At 54.0% G+C, this 14,644-nt stretch overlaps 6 protein-coding genes across 6 annotated transcripts; 3 read left to right on the top strand and 3 right to left on the bottom strand.

Annotated features, from left to right (window-relative positions):
- Nucleotides 1–9: 9 nt before the first annotated feature.
- On the top strand, nucleotides 10–1,682 carry A1O1_04138 (homoserine O-acetyltransferase; the record flags this gene model as incomplete). Its single annotated transcript, XM_007725035.1, has 3 exons — nucleotides 10–58; nucleotides 150–540; nucleotides 593–1,682. The coding sequence occupies 3 exons, from the start codon at nucleotides 10–12 to the stop codon at nucleotides 1,680–1,682; spliced, it is 1,530 nt and encodes a 509-aa protein (XP_007723225.1).
- Nucleotides 1,683–3,064: 1,382 nt separating this feature from the next.
- A1O1_04137 (uncharacterized protein) lies at nucleotides 3,065–5,017 on the top strand (the record flags this gene model as incomplete). Its single annotated transcript, XM_007725034.1, has 2 exons — nucleotides 3,065–3,556; nucleotides 3,608–5,017. The coding sequence occupies 2 exons, from the start codon at nucleotides 3,065–3,067 to the stop codon at nucleotides 5,015–5,017; spliced, it is 1,902 nt and encodes a 633-aa protein (XP_007723224.1).
- Nucleotides 5,018–5,532: 515 nt separating this feature from the next.
- On the bottom strand, nucleotides 5,533–8,071 carry A1O1_04136 (primary-amine oxidase; the record flags this gene model as incomplete). The annotated part of the gene is made up of 3 exons (XM_007725033.1): nucleotides 5,533–7,169; nucleotides 7,299–7,506; nucleotides 7,793–8,071. 3 exons carry the CDS (start codon nucleotides 8,069–8,071, stop codon nucleotides 5,533–5,535), a joined length of 2,124 nt encoding a protein of 707 aa, XP_007723223.1.
- Nucleotides 8,072–9,118: 1,047 nt separating this feature from the next.
- Nucleotides 9,119–9,976, bottom strand: A1O1_04135 (uncharacterized protein; the record flags this gene model as incomplete). Its single annotated transcript, XM_007725032.1, has 1 exon — nucleotides 9,119–9,976. The coding sequence occupies one exon, from the start codon at nucleotides 9,974–9,976 to the stop codon at nucleotides 9,119–9,121; it is 858 nt and encodes a 285-aa protein (XP_007723222.1).
- A 426-nt stretch (nucleotides 9,977–10,402) lies between these two features.
- Nucleotides 10,403–13,252, bottom strand: A1O1_04134 (uncharacterized protein; the record flags this gene model as incomplete). The annotated part of the gene is made up of 1 exon (XM_007725031.1): nucleotides 10,403–13,252. The coding sequence occupies one exon, from the start codon at nucleotides 13,250–13,252 to the stop codon at nucleotides 10,403–10,405; it is 2,850 nt and encodes a 949-aa protein (XP_007723221.1).
- A 689-nt stretch (nucleotides 13,253–13,941) lies between these two features.
- On the top strand, nucleotides 13,942–14,382 carry A1O1_04133 (uncharacterized protein; the record flags this gene model as incomplete). Its single annotated transcript, XM_007725030.1, has 1 exon — nucleotides 13,942–14,382. A coding segment is annotated over one exon (441 nt), but the record flags the coding sequence as incomplete, so codon positions are not given.
- Between the last annotated feature and the right edge of the window lie 262 nt (nucleotides 14,383–14,644).

Raw genomic sequence — 14,644 nt, 5'->3', positions numbered from 1 at the left:
AGCCTCACAATGTCGTCTACAAGCAAGAACGGCGACGTCCATAGCAAGACGAAACTCCGTCAGTATTCCCACGCAGACCCAATGCCCTCCGCCCCCAATTCCATTCTCTTCCACCTCGATTGTGAGTCAACGGCTACTAAATCCCGTAGAGATTGTCAAAGAGCAACCTGAAAACCCTTTCGCCAAACTTGTTTCCGACCAACAGTATGCGATCATCCCCACCTTCACCCTCGAATCCGGCGTTGTTCTCAAGAACGCACCTGTCGCATTTACCACACGAGGTCAACTCGCGGAAAATGGGGACAATGCTTTGGTAATATGTCATGCCTTGAGTGGCAGCGCCGATGTTGCGGACTGGTGGGGGCCTTTACTAGGAGGACCAGGCCGGGCCTTCGATGTTTCCAGATTTTTTATTGTCTGCTTGAACAGTCTCGGAAGTCCATACGGCAGTGCCAGTCCTGTGACTTACAAAGATGGAGATCCGGCGCTTGAGAGATATGGCCCAGAATTCCCTCTGACAACGATAAGAGATGATGTGAAGTAAGTTCTTGCAGGGTGTCAAATGACTGCTGAAGCTGACCACACTTGATAGTATCCATAAAATTGTCCTCGACCATCTCGGAGTGCGGCAGATCGCATGCGTGGTAGGCGGTTCGATGGGAGGTATGCTGGCCCTGGAATATGCTTATTTCGGCAAAGATTATGTGCGGTGCATCGCGCCCATCGCTACATCCGCAAGTCATAGTGCATGGGGGATCAGCTGGGGTGAGGCGCAGCGTCAAGCGATCTATTCTGATCCAAAGTATGAGGACGGATACTATTCATTTGATGACCCTCCCACCGCAGGACTAGGCGCAGCTCGCATGTCCGCCCTTCTTACCTATCGAAGTCGCGACTCCTTTGAGGCTCGGTTTGGTCGGAACACTCCTGATCTGTCGAAACAGCCGTCAATCAACCAGGAAAATACCAGCCCTCCACAGGCCCAGAACCAACATTGGACGATTCACAACGACGGCAACAAGCGAGCCAGAGGACCGCGGGACTCGCGCCCTTCCTCTCGCAGTGGAACTCTCTCTGAATCACAGTCACAATCGGATTTGACTGCTGTGCAGGAGACCTCGATGACCTTCAATGATCCCCAATTCAACGGTACCACGGAGTTCGCTGTTCCTGTTCCCGTTGTCCGCCAAAACAAGTCCCGTCCGACCCACCACTACTTCTCGGCGCAGTCCTACTTGCGATACCAGGGGAATAAGTTTGTCAAACGGTTCGATGCCAATTGCTACATCGCGATCACCCGCAAACTCGACACCCACGACGTCTCCCGCAACCGCGCCCCGAGTGTCAAGGAAGCCCTGGCGCAGATTGAACAGCCAACGCTGGTCTTGGGAATCGAGTCTGACGGCCTCTTCACCTTCGCCGAACAGGAGGAACTGGCCAAGTGTATTCCTAATGCGAAGTTGGGCAAGATCGAAAGTCCTGAAGGGCATGATGCATTTTTGTTGCAGTTTGAGCAGGTGAACAACTATCTGCTTGCTTTCTTCCGCGAGAATCTGCCGGATATCATGAACAGGCCGGGTCTTGCTGACGGCGAGGATGGGGACGTCGAAGACGGTGTGGGCAAGATGACCAAGAGCAGCACTTTTGGAGAGGCAGAGGTTGAAGATCTCACCGCTTGGTAGCGGGAGTTTGGTAACCGAAGCGCTGTTAGACGGGCAAGACGAGACGGACGGACGGAATGAGTCTCGGACCAGTTCAACTCTGGTTCACATGACTACGGGCATGACGACGGCGTGGGATTGGCACACAACGAAAGTCAAGGAAAAGCAAGGTGTATATATACATATGATTGTATCATTGTCGCCGGCCTGAGAGGCCGCATTCACAAGATACCCCAGGGCATGGTTAGGGAAGAGAAGCGTCAAATATTTCGTGACAGATGAATATATCCCGTCCATTGACAAGACCGTGGTATCTCTCCTGTGTCCGTATGGGTTAAGAGGTGGGAAATAAGCGATGGCATGGAAATAAACTCGCTGTAATCAAGACCCGAGGGCTTGCGCAATCAATGGCTGGTGGAGGATCACACCTGGCCGGCAGTACATCAGCTCTGCTACCTTATACAGAGTTTATGCTCTGTATAAGGTCGCCGAAGTATTAGTACTGTACTAATCTGTAATGGTACTAGTTCAGTGATTAGGATCTAAAATAAGGATTCAGGGCCGCAGGGCCTTGGCGGCCTTAAATGAGCTTAACCCAACTTGAATTCTTGACTCTGACCAGGGTTCCCACCGTCTCCATCTCAGCCACTCAGCAGCATCAACTTCGTCCCTTACCCAGCCACCTACCAGTTGATGACTCGCCAGCTGCCAGATGTCAGGGTCTGTCGCATAAGTTCGGGGGGTTTCAGCTGCGTGGATTGGGTGTATAACATCCACTATCCAGTCTCGAGTTTCCATACTCAGTATCCGGCGCCCGGCGTCCAGCGTCCCACAGCCGCGAGTCGCCTTTCGAACCCCTGCCTTCTGATGATCTGCAGATGCACGCGCTGAAGGGGGAACAAGGCGCTGCAAAAGAGGAACAACCTCGTCTTTGTCCCATTCACAGTCTTGATCAAAAGGGCCCCCGTCATCTTTGCGGCGCAGTTTGTCCCACATCTTTGTTCACAACTCACCCTCGGCCACACGCTCCTTTGAACATAGTATACTGCGTACAATCGATCGATTCCTCGCGAGACACGAGAGCAGCGACTACAGAGTACTCTCTTTAGCCAGCCTCTTTCCGCTCACTACCGCACTGCGCTTATACAGGCCGCGCACCTCGCCTCTCAGGGACCTGAAGTAGTCCCCTCCCTTATTCAGACCTACGTTTTGTGAATCTGGGATAATTATCCTCCTCCGTCCGCTTCCCCGTCGCTAGGCCTGGTGCCGATCGACCTTTTCCTCACCTTTCTCCAACGCGGTGGCCGTTGAGAGCGATGCCGACGAGTTCCTGACGACTGCGACGCTTTTTTTCCTGGACCGCCGGACTTTGTTGAAGAGAACACACCCTCACCTGCGCCAATATGGGTTGGCCAGTATGTAATACCACGTTGGAGGATATGACAATTAGCGAAGATCCTCTCTGGGACGACTACACTTTCCATCAGCTTGGGGAATGGATCGGCGGTGGCTTCACCATCATCGCCATCCTGGTCTCCTTCTTCTTGATCTTCATGCACGCGACACATTATCTCAAACCGTGGGAGCAAAGACACATTATCCGTATTCTGTTCATGGTCCCAGTTTACGCCGCCGTGTCTTTCCTGTCATATTACTTCTACAACCACAGCGTGTATTTCGAAGTCATTCGCGACTGTTACGAGGCATTCGCGATCGCTTCTTTCTTCAGCCTACTCTGCGCATACGTCGCTCCGGATCTGCACCAGCAAAAGGTCTACTTCCGCACCATCACCCCGAAGAAATGGGTGTGGCCCATGAAATACCTCCAGAAATGTACCGGCGGAGCGGAGAATGGTTGGTTACGGACCCCTAGAAGCGGTCTAACCTGGTTCAATGTAGGTCGCGAGAGCCTTTCTGCTTTGAATCTCGTACTAACTGGGTGACAGGTCATTTGGGTCTCCATTTTCCAGTACTGTTTCATCCGGGTCTTCTTTACCATTGTGGCCGTCATCACCCAGGCCATGGACAGATACTGTCTGGAGTCTCTAAACCCCGCCTTTTCACATATCTGGGTTATGGTGTTCGAGTCCGTGGCAGTCACTGTCGCCATGTACTGCCTGATCCAGTTCTACGTGCAGATCAAAAACGACATCCGACAACACAAACCGTTGATCAAAGTCCTCGCCATCAAACTCGTCATCTTTCTCAGCTTCTGGCAGACCATCTGCATCTCGTTTCTCACTAGTGCCGGCGCCATCAAAGCGACCAAGCATGTCCAGGCGCCGGATATCAAAGTCGGCATTCCGGCTCTGTTATTGTGCATTGAAATGGCCATTTTTGCCGTCTTCCACATCTGGGCGTTCAGTTGGAAACCCTACACGTTGGGTTCGAAGGAGTACATGGCCGAGACCATCGCAGGTGAAGGCGAGCGCGCATACAAGGGCGGCTTTTTGGGGATCAAGGCCATCTTTGACGCGTTCAATGGTTGGGACATGTTGAAGGCCACCGGCCGTGCAGCGAGGTGGCTATTCCAGGGACGCAAGCACCGGCACATGGATCCGAGTTATGACCTTACCAGAAAGAATACTCAAGGGAGTGCTAGTACTGACAACTTGGACGCCGAGGGTCAGAAATTGGGGTCGTCAAGTTCCATGTTCAACACTCCTACTGCTTACAATGGTGGCATGAGCAGTGGCGGTGTTGGCGTTGGCGGTAATGGTGTCCCAGCTCGACCTCCTCGTTATTCTGCTGCCACTATTAATGCGGGTGGTGTTGACGGAGGAACAGAGGGCGGAGAAGGCGACAATCTACTGGCCAACAGTCAGGGAATGCCTATGTCCCGCCCGCCCGTGGCCAGGATGGACAGTGACTTGAGTGACGAGTTCAGCAACCGGCCGCGTCATGATTATTACGAGACCAGCGACATCGGGCTCGCGACATCGACTCTCGACGAAGCGGCGATGTATCCGTCGCGCCAACCGCACTATCAGCAGCCGCATCCACAGCAGCAGCGGCAATACCCACCTTATCTTCATCCTTCCTCGAACCAACAATACCCTCCACAAATGCATCAATACTATCAACCTCAATATCAACAACAACAATACCAATCACAACCAGGAATGAGCGGCGTCCAAGACACCGGCGTTGGCTCTTCCGCTCCATATCCTGATTCTCGACCACGCCCGTCCGGCCAGCAGCCCAGTCGCGGATATGACAATAACGGCAATAACAACAGGATATCGATGCCGTACATGCCGCCGCCGAGAAGTCCTGATCCTCACAACAGGAGTGAGAACTCACGAGGTCTGGGCAATGGAAATGGAAATGGCGACAATGATGACAATTTCTTGTAGACGGGCTTGTGTCACGGCGTCTGCCAGGCGATCGATTAGCTCGTTCTTCTTTTCTTGTGAGCGGTCTGGTGTTCTGGAGACTTGAAGAATGTATATACAGAATATGAGCATGGATTATCGACTATGTGACAAGGGATATGAGATGTGGGACTTGGAAAAAGGTTACCAGGACAGGATTGCCCTTCCCTTACGACGGTTTCATGCGCAGTTCCAAAAAACATACATTATATTTTCATTCACTCAGGATATCTGCTAGGGGAGAGGTGGTCCATGGCCCTACGCTGAGCTACTACCCCTAACGTGGCTTCGGGGTCGGATGGGGAGCTTGCTTGCATGTATGTATGTTGCATGGTCTAGTTTTCCCTATTTCCTATTCTCGCTATCTTGTATCCCGCATCCTTTTTTGGCGCGAGAGAAAGATAGATACGTCCAAGAGAGTAGTAGCCTCACTTAACACCTGTTGTTCATTCGAAACATGTGGTCTCGGCATCTCTGACCGTTTCCCTACTTTTACTTCACAATCTACTCTTGCCCGGCTGCTCGGCCGGCCCACAGCAAGCGCCATCCTTGCCGACGGTGGCCTCCAGCGCGGGTTGATGATGCATGTTGGTGGCCAGGGTGGACTGGTTGAAGCTCTGCTCGGACGGGGGGACGTCGAGGGCCGGGTTGCGATCGAAGAAGTTGACGGGTTTCAAGCTGACCTTGAGGATCTCGCAGGGCATGACGGGGAAATCCTCGATGCGGGGGACATGGTTGATGCCGAACTGGACCCAGACGACGATGTCGGTGTCCTTGACGCTGTCGTTGCGGGCGGCGAAGCTGCGCACGCCGGTCCCGCCGCGCGACTGGTTGGTATACCATCCGCCGGCGTAGAGTTCGCGGTCGCGGTGGGTGGTGACGTAGATGTTGTGGTCGGCGAACTCGGCGCGCTTAAAGTGGTACGAGGACGGATGGGCCAGCAGCTTCTGGAACGGCGGGGCGTGGATCTTGTAGGCGACGGGCTTGCCGTTGACTGGGTTGCGCACGGCCGGGTTCTGGATCTTGAAGGTGCGGTTTGCGTCGGCGTTGAGATCCAGGCCGCCGGCGCGCTCGACGACCGTCTCCGCCACCGTGTACCCGACGCCGTGCGGGTTCCAGTCCTTGTCGAGCGGCATGGCGTGCGCCTCGTCGTAGACCAGCCGGTTCGCGTGGCCCTCGAGCATGGGGTCGATGCGCAGCGAGAAAATGTGCTGGTGGTGCGCCGCCAGCACGCCCGGGTGCACGACCGTGCCGAAGGGCACGCCGACCTTGTCGAGCTCGTGGTCGATCGGCTGCGTCGACAGGATCCCCGTGGCGCGTACCTCGTAGATCACTTCTCCGGCTTGGTTGAACATGAACGCCAGGATGTATTCGTAGTTGGACACGGTGATGATGCTCTGCAGCACGAGCTCGCGGTTGCGCACCACGGCCGCCCGCCCCGTGCGGTAGTTGGTGTGTTTCCACCCGATCCCGGCGTCTTGTTCGTGCACGCACACGCAGTTCTCCAGCGGCACGGGGAGGCCTTTGTCGTCCGTAATCACCGCCGTCAGGTACTGGATGTGTCCGAGACAGTCGCAGCCCAGTTTGAGGTTGTTGGCCATGGCGCCCGCGCCGGCGTCGCCCAGGTCGTAGGCGGCCTTCTTGTGGAACGGGTGCCGTGGGTCCGCGTACGGGATGTTCATGTCCGACAGGGACAGTCGGTAGAACAGAGGCCGCGTGTCGTAGCGCACGTCGTACAGAACCATGCCCTCGCGTTGGTTGTAGCCGACGCGGAACGACCACTTTTGCCATTCGACCACATGACCCGTCTCGCCGGCTGGGGTCAGCGTGAACGACGCTCCTTCCGGCTGCAGCACGCGCAGAGGCTTGAGGTCTTTGCGAAGCGATGGTTGCGCTTCCGGGAGGTATTCGTTGGGCGGGACCGGTTCGTACGGCCGGAGCTCGTGGATCGTGTTGTCCGCGCCCGTGGGCAGATAGTCGAGCCGGATAACTTTGAACGTGTTGCATTCAACCACGGGTGAGAAGGGCAGTGGGAAGGCATAGTGGTTCGAGTCCAATTCGCCGGGGTTGGCAGGGTCACGCATGTACATGAAGACTTGGAAGAGTCTTTCGTCGTCGTTGACGCCATCGGAGCCTGCATACTGGAATTAGCCTTGCTACTGCGGAAAGTCGCCGATTTGGTCGAATCACAATGTTGTGAAGCGACAGTGCAGAATAGTGGACAAGCGTGGTGTAATGGGAGATAGAGAATGTGAGGTCGTACCATAAATCCATGGATCGGCAGTGATGGCAGTGCCTTCTGGCAGTTTCAATTTGGCGAGAGCAGCCTTGACGCCCTCGTCTTCCAACGCGGCTTTCTCCACTTGCAAGATCTCGTCATAGTCTCCATTGCCGTGCACGTTGGGGCCCAAGCGGACATTGCTTTCGACCTTGCCGGCGGAGAGGTTGACGACGGCTTCATGGAAGCGGTCCTGAAGTAGACATGATCAGTCAGCGTTTGGCCTTGACGCACAGGGAATGACTTTGGGAAATCCAGTTGTTCCCGACGATCAAAAGAGTCTCATTAAAGAGCAGATCTTCGCAAGAGGCAGAACTCCCATCCAACATAGACAACCCAGACGGAAGCATCCTCTTCTCTTTTACATAGATAACACCTATCGACCAGACAAGACATCGACCACAAATGAATGATTGCCGGCCAGAGACAATCCCCCTTTCCCGTCGAAATCAGACTTTAGGGGGTTACTAGAGACTTACCGTGTTGCGAATGTAATAGGACACAAAAGCCTTCCGCGGGATCTGAGGCAGCGGCGCCCCACTATGTTCGGCCTCCAGATAAGAAACCATCTGCTTCTTGGGCGGCTCATCGAGGGTGACGACCTTGAAACGCAGATCGACGTTGGACGGCCAGACCGATCGGACCAGGTTCGCGGTCGTGGTGATCTCGGCGCCCGTCAAAGGGCATAGGGGGTGGAAGATGTCGGCTTTTGCCACGGAGGGCGTCGCCGAGGAGAAGTCTTGGGCGGCGGCAGCCATGGTGGAGACGGCCGACGAGGAGATCAGGTCGATAGGGAAGAGCGCTGAAGAATGATGCAGGTGGGAGAGCTCCAAATTGTGACAAGGATGTGGAAAGGAGGGGGATGGTGGGAGGACTCGAGGCTGGGACGGGGCTTTATATGTACGTTGGTGTTTATATACCCCGTCGGGTCCGTCCAAGATGATAAGAGACAACTTGAACAGCAGAGGAGGAATAGCACCATTCAGCCAATCACCGTCACATCCGACAGGCGCATAGGATCAAGACCCACCAGCGATAAAGCTCTAACCAACCGTGTTCGGGCATCTCCAGCACATCAATGAACAGAAACCCACCAGTCTGCGCGGAGTGAGGGGCGTTGGGACAACAGAAGACATAACAGCCACCCTCTCACAGATACCAAGTCATTGCACAAGGGTCCAGAAGATCCGAGAGAGGCAGGAAAGAGAAAAGAGGGACGAGAAACAAGAAACTAGAAACTGGCAGATTTGGCCCAAATAGGAAAGTAAGTTATACTCGCTTGTGATTGGTTCGCACCAAGACCGAAGTCATTGATTTTGAGTCTGGAGCTAAGCTGTAAACGGTATGTCCTGCCGCAGAGCCAATCGGCCGACAGTCGCTGCAACCGGGCCTGATATCTCGCTACAAGAGTCTAGGGACCTGAGTACCTTAGGTATGGATGATATGATCTTGCGGTTCACATACATCTTGCTAAAACAAGCAAGCCACTGTGTCTCTTGCAGACCCATGCCCAAATGCCCTATAAGACTCGCAAGAGTAGCCGGTAGTGTCAAGACAGGATACTAACGTGCAATCGGATGTTTCGTCCCCCATCCCAAAACAAGTGTAGAAGAAGAAACCATCCATCACATGGTGATACTGTGAACCCTATTCTGTATCACAGACCAGTGGCACTGTACAGCGCTGCTCTCGCACCCGCTCAGTTAAGCGCCCGCGCGTTTGCCCCTGGAAGAAACAAAAGCAATCGATCAGCAAACGGAATAACCAGAACAAATGTCAAGGGCACGAACGGGTCCGGGTCCATCTTACGGCAGCCGAATCAGATATCGTGGCCGAGACTCGCCGGCCTCGCCAACACTCTCCCCCCAAGTCTGCTTGATAGTCATGGACGAATGCGGCTCGTCGAGGAAGAACTTGGTCCCAATCTGAAACCAGCCATTGCCCACGTCCAGTGCCTCCGCCAGCCCAATGGCGTAGCGCGGATATCCCGCCGGCGCATCCTTGACGCAGTCCAGTTGCTCGATGAGCTCTTCGATCGGCATGGAACACGACGCCGTCATCACCCGGAACGGCTCGCATGCGAGGGGAGGTATGTAGAACTGGTTGTTGGCGTTGACGGCGTACTTGTCCAGCACGTTGTACGTGAAGAGGTGGAACGTCGCGTTCTGCTTCGATGCCACGTATCCGGTCCCACTGTCCGTGACTACCACGAGACGATCTTTGACTCGGTTCCCACTGACGGGAGGCTCGGGTGATTGTGCAGCCGCGTGAGCCACTGCGCCTAGATAATCAGGAGGGGGCGGGGGCGGAGCTGCTGCAGCAGGCGGAGCTGGAGGAGCCGGAGGGGGAGGTGGCTGAAACCAAACGGCTCCTGCTGATGGAGGTGGTGGAGGTTGTGGTGCAGGTCCACCACCGGGGAAACACACTGCGCCGGGGAACCCAGAGGTCGGTGGAATGAAGAATGGACCGCTGGGTCCAGGATTGGCGGGTGCTTGAGGAGGAGGAGGCATGAATGAATACGGCGGCGGTAGGCCTGCTCCTCCAGACGACGGAGGTCCGCAGGGAGCCGCCCCTTTATTGGGGGGTCCGCCATCTTTGGTGAAATAGTGGTATTCTGTCTTTCCGATCAGTCCTGACGGAGGCGGAGGAGGCGGTGCGGACATGGCGAATGGCATCAAGAATGGAGCTGGACACGCCATCGGATAGACTCGAGGCACCTCAAATGGCTTTTCTCAACTCGGGGAGACAGGGAAACGGGCAGAGTGAGCTTTCTTGATTGCTTGGTGTGTGTGAGAATCAAACGATGAAAGGAGAAACAGGACATATTTAAAGGGTGAGGACCATGGCCTATTTGCTTCGTTCAGCACTATCTCCTCGATCGTATCGGTGTCATAGACCATGACTCTGGCTATGGTGACCCGGTAAACGACTGTTGTTTGTTGCTCCGATTCAGCGGCACAAACGCGATAATATAGTCAACGGCTTTTGTTGCCTTATGACAGCGGCAAGATGGAGGGAGAGTCTGCATGGCAGGAGGAAATGCAAACGAAAAGGCGATCGTGACCATGTTTCTGTCGACTCCTCCGTGTCTAGCCTGCCGCAACAACAGCAAGACCTTCGTAGACTTTCTGCTTCACTCGCGTATAGCTGTCTGCCAGATTTGGAGTCATGGGAACTCCGCTGACTGGGATGCCTTCCACAATGATTTTTCCCGTTCCAAGTTTCTTCACTGCAACCATGCCATCCACCAACAGAGTACCTTCACCCCGGAATTCCGCTACGTGACCATCCATGGCTATGATCCGTCGTAGATCAGCCAGTCGCAGATCACCAACGTGGATAGGCTGGGTCACGGATCTTGTGGAAGCTGCCAGACTGGCTGGCAACACGTCGAGGACAGGCACAACAGGTAGTGATGGTGCTGATTGTGTTTGGCGCGCTGCGTCGGTGTCCAGCTTCTGCTTTTTCACCGATGGATCATCCTGTACGTCCACCTCCTGGTCGAGCTCGGCTTTGAGCTGGCCTTGCACCGTTACCACTCCCATATTCTTGACAGTCTGCCAGCGCAGTGTCTTGACCAGGGCACGACTTAGTTTCACTATCCAGGCATTCGTGTCAACACTGGCGTCAACCGTCTGGCCTATATTGGGCGTGAAGATCTCGCTCGAAGTTTGCTCATCTGCACCGGACACCTTCATGCCGAGGAGCTCCTTGCAGTCTGAAGCCAAAGCCAGCGTTTCGGAATCGGTGCCTCCCACGAGGATCAATTTCTTAGGGCCGATCAATGGGATCAACATTTGCAGACTGCGCTGGTCATGTAGTCCAGCAAAATCAACAAATGCCAACCTGGCATTGACGGTCACTTCTGTAGTCGAGTACACAACCTTTGCCGGGCCCTGGATACCTTCCGATTCAACTTCGTCGTCAACATCCGAGGTCGCCGAATCCGAGTCATCATCCGAGTCGCCCGCTGTCGCAGTTTTCGGCGCGTGTCCCCGAGCTCGTTTTGCTTGGGCCTCCTTCGCATTGTTTGCGTCATCCCATTTCCGCTTCTGACCCAGCGTGCCTCCCGCCCTGGCCTCATCGAGCGCGTTTTGTTCTTCCTTCTCTTCCTCCCGCAGAAAGTCTTCCGGTTTGATGAAATCTCCAAACTCATCGCCACGCCTCCGTGAGTGACTGTAAGGGAATACAGCATTCCGACCTTTCTTGTTCCGCACGTCGAAGTCGTAAACCCCCTTTTTGCGCAGCAAAATGCTGACTCCCAGGTCTTCATCGGTCAATGCAAGCTTGTTCCGAGCTCCGTGGCCCAGAGCAGCAGAGACATTCAACACTCGACCCTGTTGCTCATCGTCTGATTCGTCCGATGACGAGGAGCTCGATTCATCGTCCATATTGTCGTCTGCAACTGCTTGATCTCTGTCGGTTGCTGCAAGCGACTCCTGGATCTGCCTCTGGGTTGCCATGTACTGCTGGTATCTTTGATTCTCCCGTGTGCTGAGAGGGACCTTTTCTGCATTCTTCAGCTTCAGCATTCTTCCGCCGCTGTGAACCTGCTCCAGTTGGCCAGTGCCTTCGGCTCGTTCGAGGGCTACGCCGTCCTGTCGCTCATCGAACCACTTCCAGAAAGTCTGACCGGGACTATCAGACTGAGATGCCACGTTCAATCTTTCGGTCAGGATCAGAAGATTCTCCGGTCTCTGCACGACATGCTCCAACAGAGACCGTGAAAAGCCCCAATCCAAAGTGACGTCGCTCGCAAGGATGACCCGCGGGCCTTCCACTTTCAGCATCTTCTCCAGCTGGTGTTTCCGCTCCACGATCTTGACATTTTGAAATTCAAAAGGTCGAGATGGCTTTGCTGTCCCGTTAGCCCTACCGCCGAAACCTCGTCTCTGGTTTTGCGCGGTGGGGTTGTCGTCCTCTCCCTCAAACTCCCGAACAATACTGTCGTCCATCCACTCTAGCAGACTCCTAGCGTGGCGGAGCGTCGCGTTAGCGGACCTGCTTGCCATGTACACTTTTGCATTCCTCAAATAGGGAGAATGTGCTGGATCCGACCACACCTTCTCCAGTAGCCAGGCCAACTCCAGCACTCGAGCGCTTGAATCCGTGGGTATGAGTACCGTTCCGCCCTTGGCTATACTGCTTTTGATGTGGCCTAGGAGAGCATCATCCCGAGCTTTGCGGCCGCCCGACAATACTACCCTAGTCGCGCCAACACTGCTGCACACAAGAGCACTAGGCTTGCGTAGTTGTTCGATGACCTCGGCGCCTCCGACCCCACCAAACCATGCCGCACCCGCCACCACGTTCTCTCTTGCTTGGTTCCAGTCCACCGCGTAGACGATCGATTCCATCCCATGCTGTATATGCCATATTGTGCCTCCCAGCGTATGTCCAGCATTGTATGCAGTCAAGGTGAGCCCCTCGATGGGCGCGGAGAATTGAGACGCCGTTGGTTGAAGTGGTTGCGAGTATTTCAATGGTGAGATCAGCTGGAAGTACTTGTTGATTTCTTCGAACGTGGGAGCCTGGCGGAGGATATTCGTTCGCGATTTGTCGTCCGTACTCGACCCGTCTTCCGGTGAACCTGAGCCCGGGATGAACGTCGCAGCGAGCGGGGATGAGGAGTAGAGGTCTTGCAGCAGAGTTCGGCCGAACGCAATTACAGGTGGTGTAGCATAGATAGGAATCTGAGAAAACACAGGAATATGTTTGCAGCAATGTGCAAAGGCACCAATGTGGGAAGTGGTAGGATGAGTGAGGAGAATGAAGGACAGAGTCGAAGCTTGCTTTTCTATCTCGGTTAATTGACGAGTATCGAAGCGCTCATCCCATCCAACGTCCACCAGAATCTTGATCCCACCATCTAGCTCGAGAATGGACTGCGAGGCTCGGGAGTCGCACTGCGCCCCTAGCAAGGGAGTGAAGGTGAACATGGTCAACGGCGCGTGCCTAGGCAGGAAGAAGAAGTCGGATCAACGGTCAGGAGGGTTTGCAAAGGTCGCCATCAGAGAAAGCACGTCGGCAAATTGTATTGCATGCACCAGGATCCCCTCTAGCGTGAACAGTTGTATTGATACAAATCGAAGACCATGACATGCCAGTGGCTCGCAGTTTGGATATGCACGCCGACCGCCAAGGCTGCTGACATAATGAGAAAAAAAGATTGGTCTGACAGACATCTTTTTATTTCTAGTCACCATGAAGGCGCCTATTCCCTCGTGATATGCTTCTGTCTGACCTGAACACAGCGTCCAGATGCAAGCAAGGCTCAGCCTTTCCTGTATACGACCTACTGATGCTCATTACCTGGGTCCTGATTGTTGACAAGTACCACTGTCCCGTGAACAATAGCAAAGAGAAGCACATCGAAGTGCTATGATGAGGAATCTCCTCAAGAAAATCGATCTGAAGAGGAAACAGCTACAGTGAAGTATTCACACCCGAAATCACTATTTTCCAAGTCCATTCTCTTCTCCAGAAACAGAGATAATATCCCCTGAAGCATATCCACTCGTACAGCAAAACTGTGCTAGGATCTGAGGGCGACCAACTACCTAGCCGTTCAAAGAATACAGTGCCCATAGCAGAGATCTAAATGTCTAACAATGCGGCATCGCATTATCCGGCGACGCGGCCACGAGGCACCAAACCAAGGACTTCAATCGATACGCTGGAAACCAACATAGCATCAACCAGGGAGCAATTGTCAACCGTCCTCCAGCAAATTTGCAAACTTGAATCATTTCATTCACAAACAAGGAAGACGACTCAAACTGTGTCGCCGAATCCAGAGTCTCAGCATGATTCCGCAAGATCCTCTTCGTTGAGCACAGATGATCCTGACGACGAAAAGCAACCAGCAGAAGCACAAGCAGAGACAGAAGTAGAAGAAGCAGAAGCACTGAACCATGCCAACGCCATATTCTCCCGGCACATATCCTTGTTAAAAGAGTACAACAAGATCAAAGACATCGCCATGGGCATGTTGTCTCTCATTGCAGAGAAGGAAGGCCGACGCCTTGTCAAGGTCATGGAGGAGCGAGGGTTGAACGAGAATGATTGAAAAGCCGAAGAATCCAGACAGCAAGGGCGACTATTGAAGAAGGGCCGGAGGCAAATGGACTACCAGAACTCATAAACTACGAGAGCCGAAGTTCGTGCCCCAAAATATGGTACAGATGAATGGTATAAAAGTGAATAACTCGAGCCGAGCTATGCTGAGATGAGTGGTTTTGAGCGGACCCGGCATCGGCCAGTCCAGGACAATGGTGCCTGTGGACAGCGGTACTCCGTTTCTATGCTGTGTATGAATCACATCGAAATCC

This window comes from Capronia coronata, assembly GCF_000585585.1.
Source record: "Capronia coronata CBS 617.96 chromosome Unknown acBCG-supercont1.3, whole genome shotgun sequence".
In the NCBI taxonomy this organism is placed as follows: Eukaryota; Fungi; Ascomycota; class Eurotiomycetes; order Chaetothyriales; family Herpotrichiellaceae; genus Capronia; species Capronia coronata.
This window is presented reverse-complemented; position numbering and strand designations above follow the sequence as displayed.